Raw genomic sequence first — 13,130 nt, 5'->3', positions numbered from 1 at the left:
TGTGAGTCTTTACCATGGGCTAGATACTTAGAGAGGGACTGCAGGATAAATAATGGGGGCTCAGCTGGGAGCCACACTTAATGCCTAGAAAGGAAAGCCCTTACAGGACAAAAGGATCTGTCTGTGTTGTGATGGTGTCTGAATTTTGAAGCAGACAGTAATAGACTGAGATCCGGCCTGTAGGCAGTGAGTTAGGCCCTCCTGCCTGAGTGTGTTTTGTGGGAGAGGTTTCCCACTTGCTTCAACTGAACATAGGGAAAAAAAGGGATGTAAATAATGACTAGGACCTAGTACAGATGGGTCGTCTACTCTATGCCAGGTATTTAGTGATGTGGTTCACACATATTCTCAATTTCTTCTTTTAAATGCACCATAGGATAGATATTAACTTAACAAAACTCAAAGTTATGCAGTCAGGTGATTTGTCCCTGGTCAAAGAGAGCCACAGTAAGAATTAAAGCAGGTTTGGTTTGATTCCTGTTTTAGGTCTCGCTGAAAACAGGGATGAGTTCCTTCTTTAGACAATTCCTAACTTTTGGTTCTTTTAGAATAAGCAAAGAGATTTAAGCAAATCAGACACACAGATTCTGCTGAATCTTTATTCTACCCCAGAACAATATTAAATAACATTCACACACACTAGAATGAACCCTTTGCTTAGTGAAAGAGATTTCTCTTTTACTCTGTGTGTGTACAACTCTGCTCAGTCCCAAACTCTCTGCTTTTGTTGGGGAGGCTCAAACAAGTGGCTTCGCCCACACTGGGTGACAGCTTCCCAAGGAGAAGGTATTCTGATCCCTTTTATTTCCTGAGTGTGACTAACCAGGAGGGAGGAGATACAATGAAAACTCCACTATCTCAGTGGAGCCTGGCTCAATGGACAAGACACTCTCTGCTCTTTAGCAGTAATTTCTCAAAAGAACTTTGCATGTCCCATTTATTTCTATACATGAAAACTGTCTTCTGGGAAGGAATATAGAACATAGATTTTGGTATAACTCCCTTCCTCCCCTGCTGCTTTATTGAGCTATAATTGACACATATTGTGTTCAGTTTAAGATATACAATTGCTTATTAGATACATTTATAAATCACAAAATGATTACCACCATAGTATTAGCTACCACCTCCATCTTATCATGTAGTTACCATTTCTTTTTTGTGGTGAGAAAATTTAAGATCTACATTTTTTTTTTCGTAAAAGATCTATTCAGAGAGATGCCCACTGCATAGACAGAGTATAGGCCGTCTCCAGGCCAGAGAGGCCACAAGGCATGGGGTGGGGGAGAAGGATTGAAGTAAAAGTATGTACACACTCCATAGACAGAGTGAAGGCCATCTGGGAAGGTGAGGGAACGAGAGGCCTAAGATCTACTCTCTTAGCAGCATTCAATTACATGACACAGTATTGTTAACTATTTTCACTATGTTATTCATTAGATCAAACTTGTTAATCTTACATTTGTATAACTTTTTAGGATTTTGTTTTTGTTTTTGTTTTTTTCACTGAGAGAATTTTCCTTCACCACTGTCCTTCACTGTTACCCCTGTCGGAAGTAAACTTCCACAATTTAGTCTTTAGATAACAGAATATTCAGTGAGACTCTGAGTTTGAGGAGTAACTAATGTAGCCAGAGCTGGACACCAGGACTGTTGGCCTGTTCGAGGAACTGTAAGAAGCTCTGGGTTGTAGTCTGACTATAACCTCCCTTCTCCAGCTTCACTTTCACATTTCATTGTTCACTATGTCCAATTTCTTAGCTGTTTTAATGTAGAGCAGGAAATTCATGCTAAGAGTAGTCAGGCAGGTAAGGAAGTGAGAGTAGTGAGAATGCAGTTCCCATCTAAAGGGGGAAAACAACATTCAGTTCAAAATAATTGTTGCTCTGTGATAATCAAATGAACCTTTAATTTGAATAAACAAACACGCATCCCATGGGACAAACAAAAGATGTCTTCCTGGTTGTTTCAATCTCTACTTTAAAATTGTCATACATTTCTCAAATAGGTAAGAGAAAATCCATAATAATGTGTTTCCAGGAAGCCAAGAGATAAAGTGTTATTAGAAAGAGGAAGTGGCCAATAATGTTAAATGCTGCTGAAAAGATGAGGACTGAAAAGTGACCTTCAAATTTGGCTAAATGGACATCGTTGATGCCCTTTGACAGGAGCAGTTTCAGTAGAGCGATGGAGTGAGTGAGTTGAAGAGAAAATGGAAGAATAGTGCCCCAGACTTACTTAAGAAGTTTTGCTATAGAGGGAACCTGAGAAATGGGACAGTAGCTGAAGATGCGAATAAAGGAGTTGTTAGCCTGTTATGTGTAGAAAGATAATTCATTTGTGTTGTATTTTTCTCCATGATTACCTTTTGGTTTTGTTTATATTCTGCCATTAAAGGGGTGCAAGATTTTATGTACCTCTTTAGGATTTCTGGATTTCCTGTCTTGTTTAAAAGGCTTTCCCATTTGAAGATTAAACAAAAATTCTTATTTCCTTCTGATATTTGTATTTTATTTCTTAACATTTAGATTTTATTTTTCTATGTGATGTGAGATCTTACTTTATTTTCTCCCAGACATAAAAGTCAATTGCATCAATATGTCTTATTAAATAATCCATTCATTTATCACTGAACTGAAGTGTTATTTTTATGATATAATATGTTCTCACACTTACTTGCATTTCCCAACTCTATATTCTGATCCACTGATAATCTAATCTTTACTTAGGTATTCCCAACTTTTTTTTTTTAATTGGAGGTACTGGCATTTGAACCCAGGACCTTGTGCATGCTAAGCATGCCCTCTACCACTGAGCTATTCTGCACCGCCTGATATTCCCAACTTTACTGAGTTGTGACTAAGCTTCCTCTCCCACCCTGAAAAAGCTATATAGACTCTATTAGCTTTTATTTTCCAATTAAAAAAAATTGTGGTAAAATACGCTTAACATAAAATTTACCTCAATCTTTTTAAATTCTATATATTTCAGTGATATTAAGTACATTCATAATGTTGTGCAACCATCACCATTATCCATCTCTGTAACGCTTCATCTTGTAAAACTGAGACTGACTCTATACCTATTAAACAATAAATGCCCATTCTCCCATTTCCCCAGCTCCTGACAACTACTTTCTACTTTCTGTCTCTATGATTATGACTACTTAAGAACCTCATACAGTGGAATCACACAGGATTTGTCTTTGAATGGCTGGCTTGTTTCACTTGCTAATGCTTAACATCCTCAAGTTCATGTTGTAGAATATATCAGAATTTTCTTTCTTTTTACAGTTGAATATTGAATTATTTTATGTTGGCATGGGGTGGAGGAGGTAACTAGGTTTATTTATTTTTAGAGGAGGTACTGGGGATTGAACCCAGGACCTCCTGCATGCTAAGCATGCACTCTACCACTTAAGCTATACCTTCCCTTTACATCTGAATAGTATCCCATTGTATGTATAGATATACCACATTTTCTTTATCCAATCATCAGTTGGAATTTGGGTTGCTTCCACATTTTAGCTATTGTGAATAATGCTGCAATGAGCAAGGGTGTACAAATATTTCTTCAAGACACTGCTTTTAATTTTTTTGGATAAATACCCAGAAGTGGAACTGCTGGATCATATGGTAATTTTATATTTAACTTTTTGAGGAATCTTCATACTTTCCACAGGGGCAGTACCATTTTACACTCTCACCGACAGTGCACAAGGGTTCCAACTTCTCCACATCCATGTTAACACTTTGTTTTGTTTTGGTTTTGATAGTAGCCATCCTAATGGATGTGACATGGTAGGTATCTCACTGTAGTTTTGATTTGTATTTACTTAGTGGAATCTATTAGTTTTTTAATTAAATTAATTTGGGTTAAGCTTTCTTTTAAGAGAAGTGGAAGACATCCCTTGAAATAAATGGAAGCACTCTGGATTTTGGTAAATCTGCTGTTAAAAATCTTATCTTTAACCTCTTACCAAGGTAAAGAAATGACTGTGGGAAGCTTGTTTTTCTACCATCAGTAACTCCCAGAGGAAAAAGACACATGTATGTTTTTCCACAATTATTTAAGGATTCCAGGATATTAATGGTGTGCCTAAACTGGCATACCCACAAACTAGCTGATAAGTTATTAATAGTACACCTAAAATAGCGCACCAAGGAAACAAAGTTGTATGTGAATGTGTTTGTAGGGGTAAATGAGATTAGTGCTAGTTTATAAAGTGTAATCCTTTAGGCAAGATTAAGAAACCTCTTAAAAGGACTGATTCTTAATATCTTAGTTGTATATCAATTTATAGTTTACAAAGATTTCCATACACAGGATTGCATGTGATTCTTACAAAACTCCCGGGAATTAAGCAGTACAGATATCATTATTTCAGTTGTTTACAAATGTTAAAACAGGGTCACCTAAGTCAAGTAACTAGCCCTGGATCACACAGTTAGTGAGTGGCTGAGACGTTTTAAGGATTCAGATCTTGGTGAAGAGGGAGTCTGTTATAACCCATGTAAATGCAGAGCCTGACACACAGTTTAGCACACAGTACGAACTCACTGGGTATCTGCTGAATGTACGAATTTGTCTTATGAACCTATTTCAGAGTTCTTTCCACTATACTATGTAATCCCATACTATAAAATTAAATTCTTAACAACTGAAACCAGATGGGGAGGAGAATGGGTTGGGGAGGAGAGGGATAGGGAAGGTGGGAAGTTAGGGATGGGATAAGGGACAGGGATTGTTCCCAGGAGAATGAGGAAATTGGAGATGGAGGCAGCAGCTTCTGGAAATGTCAGTGTTTATTAAACATTTAAGGACATTTGGGGGTTTGAGAAGAAATGTACAGAATGTAGAAAAATCCTAAGAATCCCCTGTGGCTGGGAGTGTAGCCTCTTCCCTCTCCCCCCACCTCTCATTTGTTTTTTTCTGCTTTCTCTTTGGTTATTTAAAAGCTGTTTCTTAGGCTCATGTGCCCCCCTCCTCAGCCCCCTGACCTATGAGGATCCTTTGTCTCTGTCTCCTTTCCCATGACTCTCAGAATAGTGCTCCAAAGTGGTCAGGGGGCACCATTCCTATAGCTGAGGTTTGAGGATCAGGGGCCCCTCTGCTAGACTCAGTTAAGGATTTGATGGGGGTTAAGGAATTGCAAAAGCCACATGACGTCATTGGTACTCAGTCATGGGGGGGAGGGTGGAGCATAGGCACAGATAAACAAACAAACAAACAAACAAGAATGGATTAAAAAATAAAAAATAACTAACAATCTAAATAAACCCTGAAGGAGAGTTTGATCTGGGTGATCTGGGTGTTAACTGGGACAAAAGAGCAGGGAACTGGGCCACCTGATGGAAGGGAGGGAAGGTCAGAAAGAAAAGAGCCAGAGGGATAGGCTAGGTGGTGCAGGGGATGGGATACCAGGTGGCCTGGAATTGAGGCACAGGGTATCAAGGTCCCTTTCTTCTCGGCGCCAGAGAAACAGGCACCAAACACGCAGTCCTTGGGGCAGGTGAAGGGTAGGATGGGGCCCCGGGATCCCAGAAAGCCAAGGGGTAAAGGCAGGAGAGAATATGAAGTGCCTGGGGAATGAATTTTGGAATGAAACTTACATCTCAAAGGGAGGTGCCGGCAGGGCAGGGCTGGGGAGCGAAGGAGGAAAGCACCTAGACAGGGGATGGAGGAGCCTAGGTCCCCCTGCTCTGGCAGGGCCTGGGGGCGGGGGGTGATCACTTTTCTGAGTCCAGGCCTATCATGTTCTTGAGGGCGTTCTTGAGGCTGGTTCTGCTGGGGGACTTGACAGCAGGCCGGAGCTCCGAGTTCTGCTCATCCTTTCGAAGCTCCATCTCGATGACCACCACCCGAGCGCCTTTGGAGACCTCTGCCCCTGGCCCCCGATCCCCCGCCCGGCCCGCTAACCGCTATTTCTTATCCTTGCGAGACTCCCCCAACCCCTTAGTCTTCTTCTCACTGACAGCTTTGGTGCTTCTGCTGTGGTCCAGCATGGCATATAGCACTGGCGTCTGTGGGGAGGGGTGCACACATCAGTCATCGATCTGGTGGGGCTGGACTGTTCCCATCCCCCCGCCTAACTGCTGCCAGGCGGCTCCCCAAGTCCCTCTAACCTGCCGGCCGCGCTTCGACGAGTCCTTCGAAGGCTTGTGCAATTTCCCCTTCTCCATGGCACTACAGAGAAAGGGGGGGGCGGGGAGGTGCAACGGATTTGGCCCCTCCGGAACCCCTGGCAGAGCAGTCAAGGCTTCCTCTCCCCTTTGGCCCTCCCACCCACCAGAGTAGTCTGTGCCCAGATGGGGAGTAGTCGGAGTGGGGGAGGGGAGTCAGGCTCCGCCCCTTACCTGAGCCTCCTCTGCAGGGCCGCCTGCCTGCGTAGCCAGCAGTACCGAACCAGGTAGAAAAGCAGCAGCGACAATAGCACTATCCCCAAGACACCCCCGATCACAGCTCCCAGCACTACCCCATACCTAGTAGGCACTAGGAGGGGAGGAAGAGAAGTCGAGGAATGAGCAGGGACAAGCATCTTTCGTTCCTAGCTCCGCACCTATTCCCTGCAGTTGAGGAATGTAAGACTTTCCGACCAAGTCTGCCTTTTGCCCACTCTCCCAGTGCCAGAAGGGCATAAGCCCGGGCATTTTGCCCCTTCCCCCAGCCTCTCGGGGAGGCATGATCCCCTCTCTGAACTGCCTCCCATTCCCCCTACCCCGTCCCACTTCCTCTCACACCTTTTTCAAAGACATAGAGTGTGACCTGAGAGGTCTTGCCCACTATGTCTGGTGGGTTTTTGACGTCACAGGTGAAAGTGCCGTTGTCGCTATAGTCCAGGTTGTGTATGACAATGGAACCATCCTTCCAGTAAGGGTCTCCTACCCACTGGATGCGCTCTTTGAAGGTCCCCACCTCATCGATGTAGGGTTGTCCCTTGGCATAGTGAAAGATCTATGAGGAATGAGGAGAAGCATGTAGCTTTAGCCTCAGAGTGAGGGATTCTGGGATGGAGAGCATGGTGCTGGGGAGGGGGCATTAGTGTCGACAGGACCTAGTCAGGATGACAAAGATTGCCACTTACCTTGCCAAAGTTGGGGTTATGGGTCATAAAGGATTCCCCCTTCCTTAGCCCAAGATCTCTTTTCTGTTGTTCTCTGAAGCACCCTTTCTGTTATCCAATCCCAGGATTCTCCCAGGCACTCACCGAGATGGCATCCCGGCCACCTTCAGGTTGGTAGCGCCAGGTGAAGGAGATGTCATCTGAGACCCACTCGCTGGACCAGAAGGAGCAATGCAAGGTCACCTGGGAGCCCACAGCACCGTGGACCTCCCTATCTGTGTAAACCACAATGGCCTGGGCCGGGAAGAGCACTGCAAACAGAGAGGGAAACAGATGCACATGTGAGCCCAATGAGGGATATAGAGGAAGTGAGATCAACAGGAAGTCAAGGCTTAGTCACAGGCCATAGCAAAGACTGGGGCAGAAATGATGAATACTGAGGCCCAAGTCAGTCTGGACTAATTGAATAAATGAATAGAAATACCATGTTGGCTCAAGCTCTTCAGCATGTTTGATAGAGGAAATGAAATCAGCAGTAACAGAATTCTCCAATTTTTAGAAGTTGGATTCTGTCTCCAAGTCTTACTTTCCCTTTGGGTCAGTATCTAATTCTTAAGCTATCCCTTAGATGTAACCTTTACAATTTTAAAACATTATAAATTATACAGATAACACATATAGCATTCTTCTTAAACTATTCAAGCAATAGAAATAAAGAAAGCTAAATTCTTTCTTGAAATGCCCCAACCAATTTCTTTCTTTTAGTCCCCTCCCATACATAACCAATGTTATCAGTTTAATGTGTAACCGTTTTCTATGTATCAAACTCAATATATACATGTACATGTAAGAAATAGTTTTGTTCTGTGGAGCTTTCCTTTTTAACATACATTGAATTATATTCTACTTCTTTTTTTGCTTAAGAATATATGTATCTGAGGGAGTGTTTCATGTTGATTCATAGAGATCAATCTTATTTTTAACAGCTGCATAGTATTTCACAGTATGGCAAACTCAAATTTCTTGCAAAAAAAAAAAAAAAAAAAAAAAAAAAGAAGAAGACACTGGAGAAAGTAAGTCTTCTTCCCTGGCCCAGCTGTCTTCATTGCTGGTTTCCATACAGCTGCTCTTGTGTGGGGGGTGGGGTGGGCAGGTCAGGGAGGGAAGGAACTCATACCCCACTCAGGGGAAGCTGATGCAGAGCAGGACCCCCAAGCCCAGAATTCAGATGACTCTGCATGTGAGCCCTCTGTGGTTCTGGTTTGACCCTCCTCACCCTCCTCTTGGCCATTCTGGCCCAGTGCCACTCCCAAGACTCACCCACACAAGGAAAGCCATTCCAGAGGGATTATGTGTGTGGGCTGGCCCTGGCTGGGGGCAACTGTAGACCCTTTTGTTCTATGGGAGGGGGAGGAAGCAACCAAATAAACAGAGACCTATTGTCTGACCAATGCTGAGGGTTCATACCTCCCCCCTTCTCTCCCCCTTGGGCTCCATAGTCCCAAATCCCCCACCTTAGAATGCAATATCAGTGACTCACCTCCTGGGATTCAGCCTTAGAGCCTTCTTGGGAATCCCAAATGTAACAAGGAAGGTTATTCATTGGATCTAACTTCTATTCCTCCTGTTCAAATTTCAGCCACTGCCCTTCAGCTCTGTTCAATGATTCTATGAGTGGGTCAGGTGCTGAGACAGAACTCTCCTCCTTATACTCCAAGATTCCCTCTCCCCATTTCCCTCCCTATGCTCTTCTCCAACTCCTTATCCTTAACATTTTCTCAGAGTACCTCTGAATGGTGCAGTACAGCCCAAAAGAGTCTAGGTTCTGAGTTTAGGACTCAAGGAGACAACAGAGAATCAGACATTCTAACCAGCTCCCCAGTCCCCCATTTGCCTACTGCTCACCCATTGCATTAGGCTTCGGGGCATTTTGGAAAAGGGAAGGATCCATTCAAATAATTCTACTCTGAACTTCTCTTTCTCACCCAACATCTGCCACGTGGCAAAGAAGGAGCGGGTCAACTCAGGTGGAAGACAATTTTAGATGGACAAGATTCTAGAATATCCTGGAACCTCCCATTCATCCACATAATGGGTAACTGATCCACAGAGAGAAACTGAGGCACCAAGAGAAAAAGGATCTGAGGAGTTGGGACCACAAATCTTGGGCTCCTTCCTTAGATCACTTTCTCTGACTACTTTTCTGGGAAACTAAGGTTAGGTACCTCCTGCACAACTAGGGGAGGAGTAGGGACCAGAACCAGATGTCTGAAACGTCTGAACCTGTGTTCTTATCAAGCTCTAACATTGCTTCCTACTAGGCCCTCAGCATGGCTCTGACGGCATGTTACTAGTTTCCAACCTAGCTCCAGACAGGTCCACCTCAGGGAAGCTCTCTACACTCTTTTACCTTCTCCCTTCACAGAGTACCTTTACCTTTACTGCCTCCCTCCAAACCATATATATATATATATTCCTGCTCTTGCTCACTCTTTCTTTGATTGCAGTGGGGAGTGCAGTGAAGGCCATGGGAAGGTTGCTGAGAGACAACCTGAGCCCCAGGTACCCCAGACTGTGGTCACTCCACTTACCCAAAGAGGAGAAGAGTAGCGCAGCCAGGACAGGACTAGGGCTGGACGAGGGAGCCCCAGGAGCCATAGCTGGGGCAGGGGCTGGGGCCTGGAGCGTCTGCGGGGTTGGGAGAGTGGGGGAAAAGGAACTGAGCGGGGGCTCCTGGAACCCGCTTAAAATCCCCCGGGGCCCCAGTATGAGGGGGCTGTCCTGAGCTAGTAACCAATTGCAGCCTGGCATGTGCAGTTGAGAGGTGGTGGGGAGGGAGGCAGAGTGCAGGAAGCAGAACGGGTATTGTGTCCTCTGGGTGGAGTGGGGGGGCACACATACCACCCCATACACTGAGGGCTTTGTGTCTGTTGGCCTACCCCTGCCCTAGGCTGGAATGTGGTGGTGGTGGGGGGGACAGAAAAAAGGACACAAACACATTTCTCTGAGGGATAGATGGGCAGGGGAACCTGAATCCTAAGGCTATGAAGAGAGTTTCCTCCCTAGCCTCCTTACCTGAAAGTGGCTCCCCAAGAGCTTAGGAGCTAGAGGCAGGTCTTCCCCAGAGAATTTGGAAACAGGACATTCCTTGTTATCTTGACTACCATGGGCTGAATTATAGGCTTCCTGAGATGACCAGGTCCTTTGGGAGTCTTTTTTTTCCCCCCATCTCCCTGCATCCTGGGTGATTCTTCCCAGATAAGAAGTTTTCTCCATGGGAAAATATCCAGGGAAGAATCCCCTGATGTTTCCTTCTTTTTCAGGAATTTTTTCACTGCCGCATGCTGCAGTTTAAGCCCATTTCAGTTTAGAGCAAAGCAACAAAGTTATATTGAGTGCTAGCTACATATAGAGTCACAGGTTTGTGGGTAATGGAAAGAGGAATAAAAATTAAGATCCTCCTTCAAGGAGTTCAAAATCTAGTCTGGGGAGGCAGAGAGGATCAGAGGACAAACCCATTAACAAGCAAATACAATAAACCATGATGCTTGATATAGTAGAGTGATGAACAAAGTGCTGAGAATATAAAGAAGGGCACACAGAGCTATATTAGGAAGATTATATTATGTAACAGAGATTAAATACAAAAATAACTTTCATTTAATAAATGAAGTTCAGAGGAAGAGGGAGTCATGTCTAGAAGGCAATATTAGATGTGTATCCATCTTGAGGGATGCATGCCATTTTGAAAAGGAGAAATGAGTAGTGAAGGTATCTAGGCAGATAGAACAGAAAAAACAAAGACAAAGAGACAAACAAGTGTGTGTGTTGGGGGTTAATTTTGCACAGTATTGGGCATATTCAAGGCAGATCTGGTGTCCTCTGCTTTAACTTGATTTGGGGGATCTTGAAGGGGCATTGTAGAAAAGGAGTCTGTACAAGAAAGTTGAAGCCAGTTTGTGAAGAGCCTTAAATGACAGACTAAAGTGGGTACATCATAAGAATTTCCTGAAGGTTTTAGGGTGGTATTTGAGGTTAGGAATGGGAACGTCTACATGGTCAGAGCAGAGTTTTAAGACAAATCTGGCCAGAAAAATCATTCAGATCAGAGATCTCCTGATTGTTGCCACCTTTGTTTCTCTCCTTGGGATCATCTGAAATAATTTAGCTTTTCGCTGAACCTCTCAGACTCCTATCTGGAATGATTTTCCCTCTTCCCCATCCCTTCTTACACCTCTTCCCCATCCCTTCTTTCACCTCAGGCCTGGACTAGACCCTGCTTCTCCCTTCTGCTTATTTTTAAGATAAGTCCTGGTGGTAAGGGGCTTGCCTTAACCCTTGGTTTGAATTTTAATATGATTCATTTCCATCAATTACAGGCTGTAGAGGTTAACTGAAGGGAAAGGTCAATGTTCATTCCTGCTTTGGGACCACCACAGGCTCACCTGTAAAGCTGTGGGCTCCTGGTACCTTCCTGGCATCTCCTTATACCACAGTCTTGGTGGATTTAGCGATTAGTATTGGATTTGGGTTGTGGAGCTCTAAATAGGAGGCTTGATCATAAACTCCACAGGCAAAATCATCATCAATAAATGTTTATAGGATGTTGTAGTCAACATTCCTGCCTAACCCTGTCTCCCCAGTTACAAGTAATCACTTTCTCCTTTCATCTACCACCCCTTTAACCTATACCCCTTTCAAGGGCTGCTACTTTCTTTGTTGTATTTCTTTCTTTATCTATGTGCTACTTTTTTTTTTTATCTACCTAAGGCTTCTGGAGGACAACATACACGTATGTATCTTTGAATCCCCTTCTACAGACTCTGGGAAAAAGTCAATACACATGTTAAGTGAAACTAAAGCATTTAGTGAAAGAGGTATTCATTGGATTTGTTAATGTGAAGCTTCAGAGGGCCAAAGTAGGATCAATGACTGGAAAGAATCAATGGCAGAAAACTGTATGTAATGTAACAACTTTCTAATGACTGAGTTTTTAGTCAATGAAACTTGTTTTTTGAGGTACTCATTACTGAATGTGTTAGAGCAGAGTCTTGAAGCTCAGCTGTCAGCAGTGTTGCAGAGGAGTTCCATCCACAGGATAGAAAATCCAGTTGGAGAGCCTCTAAGGTCCTTTCCAATCTAGAAGTCTATTAAAGTGCTTTCTTTGCCAGCATTATAGAAATGCAAAATATCATTTTCACTTGATGCAGAAGTAAGTGAATCTGTGCTATTTAAGTCCTGAAAGGAAAAGTGCAGGAATGCTAAATATAAATAAGATCTGAATATTAATGTAATGAATGTTTTATTGTAGAACAAGAGTTGCTCTGGGCTGTCTCCTTCACTCCTCCTCCTCTTCCCTCTTCAAAAGAGACTCAAGAACTTTTGCTCCCTTTCGTTCCTTTCTCACTTGCTTGTTTTCTCTGTTAAGTTGTAAGCGCTCTGGTTGCTGTGCTTAGGTTTCTCAAAACTGTTTTTATGTATATAAATCAAAGCGAGTTTTCCTCACCCCCACCCCCAAGGTTCTTCTGGCAGTGGGTATCACCCACATAGAAACAAGAAACAAGGGAGAGTTGTCTTTGGTTAGTGGGCGTCTAGTTCATGCAGCAGCTCAAAGGCCAGGAATTGTGGGGCAAAAGCTAACTGAGGTGGTTAGAGGAGGCTCCCAGCCCTTGGGAATCCTGATTTGTGAGGTTCACTCCCCTACGGATCTCAATTTGCGCACTGCACCTCTGTATTAGAGAAGGTTCACTTTACAATGGCAGGGAACCCAAAGTATCTTTTTCCCTGGGTGTCTCAGGAGCCCTACCAAGACGTTTTTAGTTCCACCTGGAAGGGAGAGGGAGTGAAACTAGACCGAGAAGTGGGCAGTGAAGAATCTGGGCTAGTCCTCCGTTTGGTGGTGCGAAACAAAATTTGTATACACGTAGGTAAAATGTAGACCGAAGAGCCTGAATCAGCGACAATTCTGGGAAATCTTCGCAAATTCTGGTAGACGCCAGCTAAGGGACGCGAGGGCAGAGACCAAACGTACAAGAAAATCAGCAAGTCCTCTAAACCGGCCTGAGAC

At 43.8% G+C, this 13,130-nt stretch overlaps 1 protein-coding gene across 1 annotated transcript; it reads right to left on the bottom strand.

Annotated features, from left to right (window-relative positions):
* Positions 1–4,787: 4,787 nt before the first annotated feature.
* Positions 4,788–9,813, bottom strand: MPZ (myelin protein zero). The gene is made up of 6 exons (XM_006173983.3): positions 9,655–9,813; positions 7,208–7,374; positions 6,741–6,954; positions 6,357–6,492; positions 6,126–6,186; positions 4,788–6,023 (listed from the first exon to the last, which is right to left on the bottom strand). The coding sequence occupies exons 1-6, from the start codon at positions 9,719–9,721 to the stop codon at positions 5,922–5,924; spliced, it is 747 nt and encodes a 248-aa protein (XP_006174045.3). The 5' UTR covers positions 9,722–9,813; the 3' UTR covers positions 4,788–5,921.
* Positions 9,814–13,130: the final 3,317 nt, after the last annotated feature.

The sequence above is a fragment of the Camelus ferus genome, chromosome 21 (assembly GCF_009834535.1).
Source record: "Camelus ferus isolate YT-003-E chromosome 21, BCGSAC_Cfer_1.0, whole genome shotgun sequence".
Classification (NCBI taxonomy): domain Eukaryota; kingdom Metazoa; phylum Chordata; class Mammalia; order Artiodactyla; family Camelidae; genus Camelus; species Camelus ferus.
This window is presented reverse-complemented; position numbering and strand designations above follow the sequence as displayed.

What these genes read in the sequence shown, in the direction of transcription:
- MPZ (XM_006173983.3), bottom strand. Translation starts at nt 9,721, where the DNA reads ATGGCTCCTGGGGCTCCCTCGTCCAGCCCTAGTCCTGTCCTGGCTGCG. An exon ending in ACTCTATGTCTTTGAAAAAG is followed by an intron (nt 6,493 to 6,740) that starts GTGTGAGAGGAA and finishes CTCCCCTCCTAG; the next exon opens with TGCCTACTAGGTATGGGGTA. An exon ending in GCCCTGCAGAGGAGGCTCAG is followed by an intron (nt 6,187 to 6,356) that starts GTAAGGGGCGGA and finishes CTTTCTCTGTAG; the next exon opens with TGCCATGGAGAAGGGGAAAT.